Source organism: Dromiciops gliroides, chromosome 2 (assembly GCF_019393635.1).
Source record: "Dromiciops gliroides isolate mDroGli1 chromosome 2, mDroGli1.pri, whole genome shotgun sequence".
Taxonomy (NCBI): Eukaryota; Metazoa; Chordata; class Mammalia; order Microbiotheria; family Microbiotheriidae; genus Dromiciops; species Dromiciops gliroides.
In genome coordinates this window covers 388,720,464-388,732,565 of record NC_057862.1, presented here as the reverse complement: position 1 = coordinate 388,732,565, position 12,102 = coordinate 388,720,464, and the positions used below count along the sequence as shown (strand labels likewise).

General features: G+C 44.4%; 1 protein-coding gene across 1 annotated transcript in view; it reads left to right on the top strand.

The window, feature by feature from the left end:
- Nucleotides 1–12,102, top strand: part of LAMC3 (laminin subunit gamma 3) — an 86,453-nt gene that overhangs the window by 61,848 nt on the left and 12,503 nt on the right. Inside the window, exons 16-24 of the mRNA XM_043985224.1 lie at nucleotides 56–198; nucleotides 1,676–1,854; nucleotides 2,882–3,020; nucleotides 4,800–5,005; nucleotides 5,452–5,528; nucleotides 7,036–7,170; nucleotides 8,858–9,005; nucleotides 9,371–9,520; nucleotides 10,270–10,372. Coding sequence (XP_043841159.1) covers nucleotides 56–198; nucleotides 1,676–1,854; nucleotides 2,882–3,020; nucleotides 4,800–5,005; nucleotides 5,452–5,528; nucleotides 7,036–7,170; nucleotides 8,858–9,005; nucleotides 9,371–9,520; nucleotides 10,270–10,372 — 1,280 coding nt within the window. The remainder of the gene's footprint in view (nucleotides 1–55; nucleotides 199–1,675; nucleotides 1,855–2,881; nucleotides 3,021–4,799; nucleotides 5,006–5,451; nucleotides 5,529–7,035; nucleotides 7,171–8,857; nucleotides 9,006–9,370; nucleotides 9,521–10,269; nucleotides 10,373–12,102) is intronic.

Here is a 12,102-nt window from a genome sequence, read left to right as displayed (position 1 = left end):
ACGTAGGAGAGGTACAGGACTCAGCTTTGATGTTTGGTGCTTTCCTTTATTGCAGTTGCAAGTGCCATCCTGTAGGTTCCCGGGAGAACCAGTGCCACCCTGTAACTGGGCAGTGCCCTTGCCTTCTTGGGGTCGGCGGAGTGGCATGCGACCGCTGCCAACCTGATTTCTTCGGCTTCTCAGCCAAGGGCTGCCGAGGTAAGGGAACATCACAGAATCGGAGGATTGAGGCAGGCAGTTTTCAAAGCTGTTTCACCAGGGCAGAGGAGTGGCAAGTTGGCTTGGATGGTGGGGCATTGAGGTCCTTGGGTAGAGTGTCCCTAGATCAGGAGGGGATTCAGGCCGATCTTCCTTCTGAGAATGGATACTAGAAAGTGTAGGGGAGCACAAGAGATGGTGAAGATCTGTGACACTCGGGCACCTGTAGAGCATGAAACTAGGAACTGTCATAATAGGATACAGCACAAGAAGGGATCTTGGAGATCATTTAATCCATCCTCTTCATTTTAAATGGTGAGGAAACTGAGGTCTTACAGAAGTTAAATGACTTTCTGATAGTATCCTGCTCATCATTTTTTTTATAGCCAACAACATTTATATAGTATCAGAAAGACCTGGAGGGACCTGCATGAGCTGATGTAAAGTGAAATGTACTGTATACAAAATAACAGTAATATTGTGAGATGATCTGCTGTGAATGACTCGGTTATTTTCAGCAATGCAATGATCCAAGACAACTCCGAAGGTCTTATGAAAAATGCAATCCATCTACAGAGAGAGAACTGATGGTATTTGAATATAGATTGAAACATAATTTTTTTTAGTTACTTTATAAGAAACAACAAAAAAGAAATGGTGAACAGGATGCTATCAGAAAAACCTGGAAAGACCTACATGAACTGATGCAGAGTGAAATGTACTGTATACATTTGGGGGCAGCTAGGTGGTGCAGTGGATAAAGCACCTGCCCTGGATTCAGGAGGACCTAAGTTCAAATCTGGTCTTAGACACTTGACACTTACTAGCTGTGTGACCCTGGGCAAGTCACTTAACCCTCATTGCCCTACCAAAAAAAGAAAGAAAGAAAGAAAGGAAGGAAGGAAGGAAGGAAGGAAGGAAGGAAGGAATGTACCATATACAAAATAACAGCAATAGTGTAAGATGATCTGCTGTGAATGACTTGGTTATTTTCAGCAATGCAATGATCCAAGGTAACTGAAAGATTTATGAAAATTGCAATCCATCTACAGAGAAAGAACTGATGGTATCTGAAAACAGATTGAAGCATAATATTTTTTGATAGTTCCTTAATCTGAAGTTTTGTTTTTGTCTGTTTTCTTTCACAACCTGGCTAATGTGGAGATGTTTTGCATGACTACTCATGTATAACTTATATTGAATTGCTTGAGTTCTTGGGTGGCGGGGAGGAAGGGAGGGAAAAAGAGAAGTTGGACCACAAAGTTTTTTTAAAATAATGTCAAAATTTGTTTTTACATGTAATTTGGAAAAATAAAATTCTAAATAAGAAGTTAAATGACTTGCCCAAGGTCACACATTGAGTTCATAGCACAACTCACATTCCAACCCAGACTGACTGCTCCTTCTACTTCAACCTTTACATGAAAAACTGTAGCTGACAGTATACCTCGTAAGAAACTCTGTCCTTTGTCTCTAGCCTGTAACTGTTCCCCACTGGGCTCTGTCACCACCCAATGCCATGAGAACAGCACCTGTGTGTGTAAGCTGGGCTTCGTGGGCTATAAATGTGATCGCTGCAAGGAGAACTTTTTCCTCACTGCTGAGGGCTCTCAGTGCCAGGAGTGCCCAATTTGCTTCTCCCTAGTGAAGAAAGAGGTAATCGACAACCTGGACTCCCCATTTCCCCACTCCTACTTGCTCCTTCTCCCCAATCCAAGATTTCTTCCCCCTGACAATTTCCTACCACCCTATTTCCCATTTCCCTCTACCCTGACCCCATCTCATCTACCCCTGTCTCATCCTACCCCTCTTCTTTTAAGGGTTCCTCCCCCCCCCAATTATTTGGGTGAAAGTCATAAAATCATGTGACCCTCATTCTTCTAGTCTCAATGATATGGGAGTTAGGCCACATATTTTTTAGCTGAATTAGCATTTATTATACACATACAGTGTGCCAGTCACTATATACTAGGTGTTCTACTAGGCACTAAGGATATAAAGGCAAAAATAAATCATTCCTGCCCTCAAGAGGTTTACATTCTACTGGGAGGAAGAAAAAAAACCTGTATGCAAATATCAAAATACAAAACATAAGCAAAGTAATTTCAGAAAGGGGTACTAAGGCCTGAGGTGATGAGGACTTGGGTAAAAGGTGAAATTCGAGCTGAGTCTTGAAGGGATCTAAGGATTCGAAGTAGTGGAGGTGAGGAGGAAGAATATTCCAGGCCTGTGCAAAGATACAGAGTAAGGCCTCCATTAGCCCACTTGGCGTTCCTTAGTAGAGGGCAATACTTATATGCAGAGAAAGGAGTAACCCCTGCAGATTAGGGTGGGCTGAGGGACTTGAGCAGGGCCAGGAAGAATGGGTGGCCCCCATGTAGGCAGATTAATCAATCAACAAGCATTTATCAAACCCTTACTATGGTACAAGGTACTACTATGCTAATTGCATACAAAGAAAGGCAAAACCACATTCCCTGCCCTCAAACAGCTTACATTCTGATGAGGGAGACAACTGGTCAATACAGGTAAGTATGAGACATAGCCAGAATAAATAGGATTTAAGGATAAGGGCAGGGAGCATTTCAGGAAAGGGAATAATGTAAGCCAAAGCAAACCACTTCTGAGCACCAATTTCTAAGTTCCATCCCTTACTAGAATGCTGTTTCCATGTTACTCCCAGGCCACCAAACTCAAGGCCAAGCTGACGGTGATGGAGCAGTGGCTGCAGAAGTCTGACTGCGACAGCCCCTGGAGGAATTACATCTTGCAGGGAGAGTCACCAAGAGGCGACACCTACCAAGGTCATCATCTGCTTCAAGGTATAGCAAGAGAACCAGATCACAAAGCAGATGAGGCCAGGGAATCCTTAGAAAATCTACCAGGCTGGAGCCAGATCACTCCCTTCAAGAGAAAGCCCCTCTGGTGCTTAGAATTCATTAGGGGCTGGTCATCACAACAATAATGACAAGCACTCTGAGGCAACCTGGAATGATGGCTAGAGCCAACCTAAGAGGCAGGAGGCCCTGCGTTCAGGTCCTGCCAAATACTGGCTTTAACCCAGACCCTAAGTTACAGATCAGCATCGATATTCCTATACCAATTCCTATACCAATGAAATCCTATTTCAATAATCCTATTTCATCCTATACCAATGAAATCACATTTGGACAAAACAGATTTTAAACAACATATTTATATAATAATAATAATAGCAGCTAGCATTTGTATAACTCTTTCAGGTTTATAGAGTTTTATAAATATTATATTATTTGTTCTTTACAACAACCCTGGAAGATTGGTGGTTTTATTAGCCCCATTTTACAGATAAAGAAACTAAAGCAAATAGAGATTAAGGGACTTACCTCATGTCCTAAAGCTAGTAAGTGTCTGAGGTAGGATTTGAACTCAGGTCTTCCTAACTCCATGTCTAGTGTTCTATCTACTGTACCACCTAGTTATTTCTAGGTGCTTCCTTTTATATCATGTCAAGTTTTACAGAGTGCTTTCCTCACAACAACCCTGGGAGGCAAGTAGTACCATACAGGAAGCCTTCCCTAAACCCTTTTAATTCCAGTGCTTTCCCTCTTTTAATTATTTCCTATTGTGATGATTAAAAATATGAGAGACATAGTATCTGGGTAATTTAATCACTTTATTAATATGGCCTCGAGCTATTCATGAAATGAGGCTGTTTCTCTCAGACCAAAGACCCCTTCCTCAAGGTGGGGTCTGGTTCATACACCTTTCCCACTGTGGAAGGTCTATCACACAGCAATCAAATCTAATTGGTTAGCATCAGGGAGAAATGTAGAGACTCCCCCCCACCCCACCAAGTTGATGGCAGCACAATGGTTCCTACCTAGAACTGGTTCATGCAGGCCAAATCTCACCAGTAAAGTCCTTCCCGTATCTAGATAAAAAAATCTGTCTCCACCCAAGGTTCTTTTTGTTAGCTTCCTTTAGGTTGGGTTTGACCTAGATGAGATCTGATGAAATCTCTCAAGGAGACCTCGTTCTGAATACACAACACTTTGCACTGCTCGCATAAAAATTTCTAGGGAGAAAAGGGGGTCATGAATGGAAAAAGTTTAAGAAGCCCAGCCCTATCTACTGAGCCACCTACCTGCCTTCACTTAGGCTGTAACCAATGGGTTAGGGGCAGCTAGGTGAATAGAGTGAATATAGCACTAGCCCTCAAGTTGGGAGGACCCGAGTTCAAATCTCACCTCAGACCCTACTCATCCTGTGACCCTAGGCAAGTCACTTAACCCTAATTGCCTCAAACACCTGGGGCCATCTCCAGTCGTACTGATGTATGTATATCTTGTTACTAGACCCAGATGGCTCTGGAGGAGAGAGTGAGGCTGGTGACTTTGCACAGCCCTCCTTCACCTAAATCCAATTCAGAGCAAGTCATGACATCATAGAATGAAGGACACACAATAACAACAGTCAATGGATAAGTGGGGAGGCCTGATGGGTAGGGCACGATGGGAGTGTCTTGTTGCCTGAGAAGAATGGTAGAGGGACACAAGTTACAGGACATTTCATTTCTAACTCATAAGATTTCTCTAATCCTATGATTATCAACCACACAGACACCAGGGAAGCCTTCCTGGAGCAAATGGGAGAGTTAGAGAGTTCCATGAGAGCTGCCCGGCATCAGCTGAGGTTAGTGACCAAGAGTGTCCACTGCCCCAGGAGGAGTTTGGAGAAGACCTGCATCCAACTGGTGGACATCGAGGCTCTGCTGCTAGCGACAGAACTGGAGATGCAGCAGGCATCGGGAGCCCTCAAAACAATGGTACCTCTGAGACACTCGGGCTTCTAAGTCCTCCTGTGGTAAAGAACATTAAGAAGGTATAGTAGGAAAGATGCTGAGCAAGAAGACGTGAGTTCTAGTTCCAGCCGTGTGACCTTAGGCAAGTCATTTCTCTTTGAAGTTCAGGTTTCTCATCTGTAACAGAAAGGTAACTGGACTATAGAGTCTCTAAGGTTTGTTCCAGTTCTAACAGTCTAAGGCTCTCCTAGCTCTGAATTCTGGGTTCTAAAGTCCTTTCTGGCTCTGACATTCTGGGTTCTAAAGTCCCTTCTGGCTCCGACGTTCTGGGTTCTAAGGCCCCTTCTAGCTCTGACACTGTATGATTTATTCAACACTTAGCATTTCTAGAATTGGAATGACTTGGACAAAAGTTAAACCTTTAGGAATGTGCAATTTATTTCTTCCTTTTTTTTTTTTTTAATTAAAAGGTGATCCTTCCTGAGGTGCCCAATCAGCTCACCAACTGGAGTCATTTAGCCTCTGAGTCTCAGGCCCTGGCCAAGAGGTAAATCATCACAGTAGGTGTGCTCCAGGCGCCACCTGCCCTTGCCCTTGCTGGCACACTGTCCACACACTCCCAGCTCCCAGCTAGATTGTTCCACTAGAAGGAGTGTAGGCTGCCAGGGTAAATCATATTGTCTGTGTATTTGGGGGGACAAGAAACAGGTGGAGTGAGGTGGAAACTACATTTGTTTGTTCACAGTGAACATGAAGTGTGACACTGACCAGGTGTGTGTAGATGAGAAGAAGAGGTATAATTGTCAAGACATGGGCCCTAGGTCCTTAGAGGTGTTAGGGTGGGAGGGAGGTGGTGGGTTGACTAGATGTGTACAAGCACCTCAGGGCTTTTAAGTACTAATTGGTAGAAAGAGAGGGGCAGGTTGGCAAAGCACAAGAGAGATTGATGGCTCCAAAATCAGCCCTTGGAGGGATCTGCCCATGTCAAATGCATATTTCAACTCCCCCCAGCCCAGCCCTATATAAAGTTGGGACTGCATACATATACACATGCACCCACAGGCATGAGAACTTCCACCATCCATAGGGGCCCTAGGCTTCTTTTTTTTTTGCTGGGCAATGAGGGTTAAGTGACTTGCTCAGGGTCACACACCTAGTAAGTGTCAAGTGTCTGAGGCCGGATTTGAACTCAGGTACTCCTGGTCCAGGGCCGGTGCTTTATCCAGTGTGCCACCTAGCTGCCCCGGCCCTAGGCTTCTTAATGCTCTAGTGATGCCTCTAAGTCAGCCTCACAGTACCCCCTCCCAGAATTCAGGAAATAGCAATATGGGCCATTACCCAGTCATCATTTATTTGGGACCTAAATTTAGGTTTGATAATATTGTCTCTCATCCCATGGTTTTCTCCAACAGACTCAAAATCACTTATTTGTTAAGAATCTCTATTTTGCAGTGATCTGGTGGAGTCAGAGGATCTGGATCCAAATCCCAGCTCTGTCATGATTACCTGTGTGACCATGAATAAATCATGTAACCTCTCTGTGCCTCAGTTTCCTCTTTTGTAAAATGATGGGGTTGGACTAAGTGATGATGTCTAATGTCCTTCCCAGGAGCCTATAAGGATTTTTGTTTTGTTTTTTTTTTGGGGGGGGGGGTTTGCAGGGCAATGGGGGTTAAGTGACTTGCCCAGGGTCACACAACTAGTAAGTGTCAAGTGTCTGAGGCCGGATTTGAACTCAGGTACTCCTGAATCCAGGGCCGGTGCTTTATCCACTGCGCCACCTAGCCGCCCCCGCCTATAAGGATTTTAAAAACTTGGAGAAACCTTGAAGAGCCTCTAAGACCCCTTATTTTACAGATAAAAAAACTAAGGCCCAGGGTGAACTGACTTGCTTAAAGTTACCTCTGTTGGGCTCTGGTGGTGGTTTCAAAGAAATATCCAGGCCAGTCCTACCCCTCACAGAGCTTAGAGTTTAGTTGGGGAAACCAGAGGAACATGTGGATTTGGGAGTCAATCTTCCAATGTGGACTGGCTGGAGCGTTTTCTTCCCACAGTCATAGAGAAACAGCCACCAAGATAGAGGTAGCAGCACAGAGGGCCCTCCTTGCTTCCAATACCAGTTATACTCTTCTGTGGAGTCTTGTGGAAGGCACGGATGCACAGAACATACAGCGTGAGCTGGAGGACAGGTAAGTCCTCTCCAAGGAGGCCATGGATTTAATGGGAAGAGAAGAAGAATGAGAATCACGGCCCAAAGACTATTTCCCAACCAGTAGCCACAGTGGCGCCCTATTACAAAGACATACTTGGCATGTTGTGATATTCTGAAATATCTTGATCTCCTATACTGACTGGGAAACAAGAAGACCCAGAGTGAGGCAGGGATTCCCATAAAGAGAGAAGGGCATGCACGGAGAATGAGAATAGGGATCATGGGCATGAATAGTCAAATAACTAAGCCAGGGAATGGCCGGACAGGATGTGGTTATGAGTAGAATTGTAGAATTTTAGATCTTAAATGGACTTCAGCACACCTCTAGCTATGAAACTATCAAGTGACCCAGCCAAAATGCCAACTACTCCATGAAGCTCTCACTGATCCCCTAGTTGGTATCCATATTCCACCTTGGCGCTCCCATGGCACTTTGGCACAACTCTGATGCCACATTAAATAAATAACATTAGTGACTTCATTTTGCCTTTATCCACAATTTTGTGAAGCTAAGTTTCAGCTACTTATTAGTCACCTGATTTTGGAGAAGTCATAAGACTATTCCCCCTCCCAAAGATCATCCAATTTAAGGAATGTCACAAAACTTCCCCTCTCCTTACCTCAGTGTCTCCTGATACCCTTCACTAATGAAAAACCAGGTGTCTCACTTCCTATAATCCTGTTCTTCACTTCTTCCAAATTGTATATTAGCTGTGTAATAAAACCAAGCTTTGGGGTCCTTGGCTACCGAGAGCCTTGGACCCTATTTGTTTTGTAACCACATGCATTGCTAAATAAATAATTTCCCTGGATGAAACTCAGTTCCTCCCCATCCCCCCCCAAAAAAAAGTAACACTAATGCACTTATATCATGCAATAGAATTTATGTTGTACTTTTCAGTTAGTGTCAAAGCTTTCTGCTAGACTATAAGTTTCCTGAAGGCAGGGTATCTTATCTACACCTTTTCATTTTGACAAGCACGAATAATAACTGCTTAATAATGATCTTTTATGAATGATCTGGCCCTCTCTTCATTTATCTAGTCCCCTTCTTTTTGCAGATGGAGAAAACTGAGGCTTATAGAAGTGAAGTGTTTCCTCATCTGTAAAAAGAGAAGGTTGACCTGGATGATCTCCAAGATCTCTTCCAATTCTAAAACTTGTGGTCTTGTGATCTTAAGTAATTTGTCCAAGGTGATTCAGCTAATTAGTTTCCCAGATAAGTTCACTTGGCCTGAAATCAGTCAGTCAGTCAGTCAGTCAGTCAGTCAGTCAACAAGCATTTATTAAAAGCTTACCAGGTGTCAGGCACTATGCTGAGACAGGAAAGGAAAGGAAAGGAAAAAAACACGGTCCCTGCCCTCAGGGAGCACCCAGTCTAAAGGAGTAGACAACATGCAAACAATTATGTATATATGAGATTTATACAGGGTAAATTGGAGATAATCCTATATGGAAGATACTAGCATTGAGGGGGGAAGCCAGCTCAGGGAGATGAGGAGGGAGAGTATTCAAGGGAGGGAGGCATTACTCTAGACTAGACCCCCCCCCCAACCCCTAGACAAAGAATCCCAAAATGCTAGAGCTAGAAAGGACCTTAGAAGATGGAGATCTGAACAGGGGCACCCCAGATCCATGACTTGTCTTGGCTCTGTTCTCATTAGGTATCAGGAGGTGCAGAGGGCCCAGGAGGAGCTAAGAACATCCACAGCCCAGGCAGCCACAGAAGGCAAGAGTGTGCTGGCATCTGTTCAACACATCAGCTCTGAGGGGGCTCAGCACCTGGCGAAGCTCGCCACCCCTGAGATACTGGTCAGAACAAAACAGAAATACTGGCTCTGGGGGGGGGGGTGTTAGATAGTGGGCTCCCTTTAAAGAGGGAATATGCAAAGGCCCAGCTAAAAGCAGGTTTTGTCCCACTAACACACACCTCCTGCTTTATGCTTGTACTCAAAGTGTGTCTTTTTGCTTGTCACAAGCCCTACTGGATTTTTCCTGAGTTTTTTGGGGGAGGCTCTGGATTGAATGCCAGCTCAGGAGGTGAAGGTTAATCCTTAGCCTCAAAAGATTCTCCCCACAGCTCCCCAGTCACCAGCCAGAGGGACTCTTCTTCCTCTTCCCTTTCCTTGGAGGTCCTTACCAAGGAACTGAGTTCTTGTCTCTGCATCCTCCTCCAGCCTCTCGCACATCTTGCCAGGGACCTGGACAGAAAGCTACAGGCTCTAGAGAAGACGGTGGATGCTAGGGAGCACACGTTCACCAAAGCAGCCCAGGATCTATTGGCCACTTCCCAGGAGGAACTCCAGAAGATCCAGCCCTTTGAGCAGGTGAGTTCCTCTATCCCATTCACCCTGGCCCTAGAAGCCAAGGGACCTCACATCACTCCAGGGATTTGCAAGGGAAGAAGATGGAAAGGCATCACGTTCATTCTCAGCTCTTCCAGGGAGTCATTATTTTTACAGAATCACTAAAAAGTTAAAATTAAAAAAAAAATTTTTAAGTTGGAAAAACACAGAATGTCAAAGTAGAGAGTACCTTAGAGGACCTCATTTTACAGATGAGGAAACTGAGGCTCACCAAGGAGAAGTGACTTGCCCAGGTTCACACAGAGAATTAGGGCTAGAACTAGCACTAGAACCAAGGTTGCCTGCCTCCATGACTATTTAATTTTTCTTTAATGTTTTCATCAATGCTGTTTTTTATGCTGTCATCATCTCATAATACCTCTATGACCCCCATAAAGCCTTCTTTTGTTATAAAAAAAATTAGGGTAAGTGGAACAAACACATAGTGGCACACACAGACACAGATATGCTTCTCTCATTCTTCACCCACAGGCTATCACCTCTCTATCGCTAATGAGAGAAGGGGGAAATCCTCTGGAACTGAGATCGGCCATTACATTTTCCTGTCTTTTACTGGGCCTTTGAGTTTTTCCATGACACCATTCTGCCTCTTTCCAGGAGAGGATCTGGGGTTCCTCTTGGTTGTCTCTCTGCCTGTGGTCTGATATCAGACAATTCCTTGAGATGTGGTTCAATGAAATGTTCTGACCCTTTCCCTCCGCTCTCCACAGCTGCATGACCGGGCTGACACCGCACTCACCCTGGCTACCTCATCCATCGCAGAAGCCAGAGTTGCAGTCAGTGATTCCAAGACTTTGCTGACGGATCTGGAAGGTACAGCTTCCCTCTGAGCTAGGAGCTCCTTCACTAGGGGACACCTAGTTCTTTCACCTAAGTTCTTATCCATTCTGGTCTTTATCCAAGCTGCTCCCTCTGGCTTTCGGCACATGAAGACTAGTATCCCAGATCTGCAGAAGAGAAAAATGAGCTGTAAACAGGAAAGAACTTGATACATGAGCACAGGGCCACAACAGAGCTGGAATAAGAAGCCAGGCAACCTGTAGCACACTAAGGTACCACCCCTACTGGATTCATAGGATCCTACAAAGGCATAGTAGCTCAAAATTGTACCTGGACTAGTCATCTAAAGGACATGATTAACTCTCAGCAAAGACATTTAATGAAATAGCATAGCAAGGAGAGTAGCAATAGAACATTCTCTATAAAACTCTGGGACACTCCTTACAATAAATATATGTAACCCTCAGGGGCAAGAGCAGATAGACAGAAGGAATATATGTGGAGAGGGACACACATAGGGAAGGTGTATATGGGATGCACACAATAAGGAGCATACATATGAGGAACAAACACATGGGGCCACGTGTAACCTTGAAAAGGGGTCTGTGACACTGCCAAATCCCCCCCTTCTCCATATATTGCCGCTGGTATCACTCTGTTGCTTCCTCTGGTTTTGTTCCCTGCTGGTCTTGCCTGCAGTGTCATCTATACTAACCTATAGTCTCTGCTAGGCATTTGTGAGAAAATAATTATTAATAATGAATTTCTTGGGAGGACCCAGAGATCAGTTTCAGTCCTTCTCCCCCGCCCCCCCCCCCCAAAGTCCAGTTCTGGAGGAACTTCTGCAAATCTGGTCTGGGATAAACCCAAGGGAACAAAAGAAATGGAGACTGATTCTTTTGTCCAGCTAGTAAACTGATGAGATCAAAACACACCTAGATACTGGACTTTTGCCCTTCTTTTGGATACTCTTCCCTTATATCTTGGGTAGAATTCATTTTAATTTAGACCACCCATAAGTCATGTCAATCAATGGAACTGAATGATGCTAATCAATTAGCTTAGATCAATTTATAATGACCCACCTCTATCTAAAGAGGATAAACCACTCAGGCTCTTTTTGCCCTCTCTTGCCCTTCTCTCTGGCCTCTCTCTCACTTGGTGCATGCTCTTCCTCTTGGGACAATGTAGGTCTGAAGGCCTGAGACTATGAGAAGTTAGGGAAGACACACAGTCAATATTTTACTGATATATAATATTCATTAGTAATAAATGCTTACTGCCAAAACTGGTGTAATAGCCATTAACAATAAGAATAGTGTCAAGATAATGGAATGTGATAGGTGAGATTTGGCAGATACTCAGGAGCCCACCTGAGTGGATTACTGGCTGATTTGACTGGATTACTAGTAGACTAGATTCTAAGAACATCTGGCTGGTACTTGAGAGTACTTAAGAAAGCATGGTTCAGGGGCAGCTAGGTGGCGCAGTGGATAGAGCACCGGCCCTGGAGTCAGGAGTACCTGAGTTCAAATCCGGCCTCAGACACTTAACACTTACTAGCTGTGTGACCCTAGGCAAGTCACTTAACCCCAATTGCCTCACCAAAAAAAAAGAAAAAGAAAGAAAGCATGGTTCTCAGAAGCTAACAAACTTTGAACTTCTGGCACAGTCAACCAACCAGCTTGAAGAACCTCCCATTTCTGGGAGGGGACAGGAAGGAGGAAGAAGAGCCTGCACAGGGAGCTCTGTCTCTTTTGGTT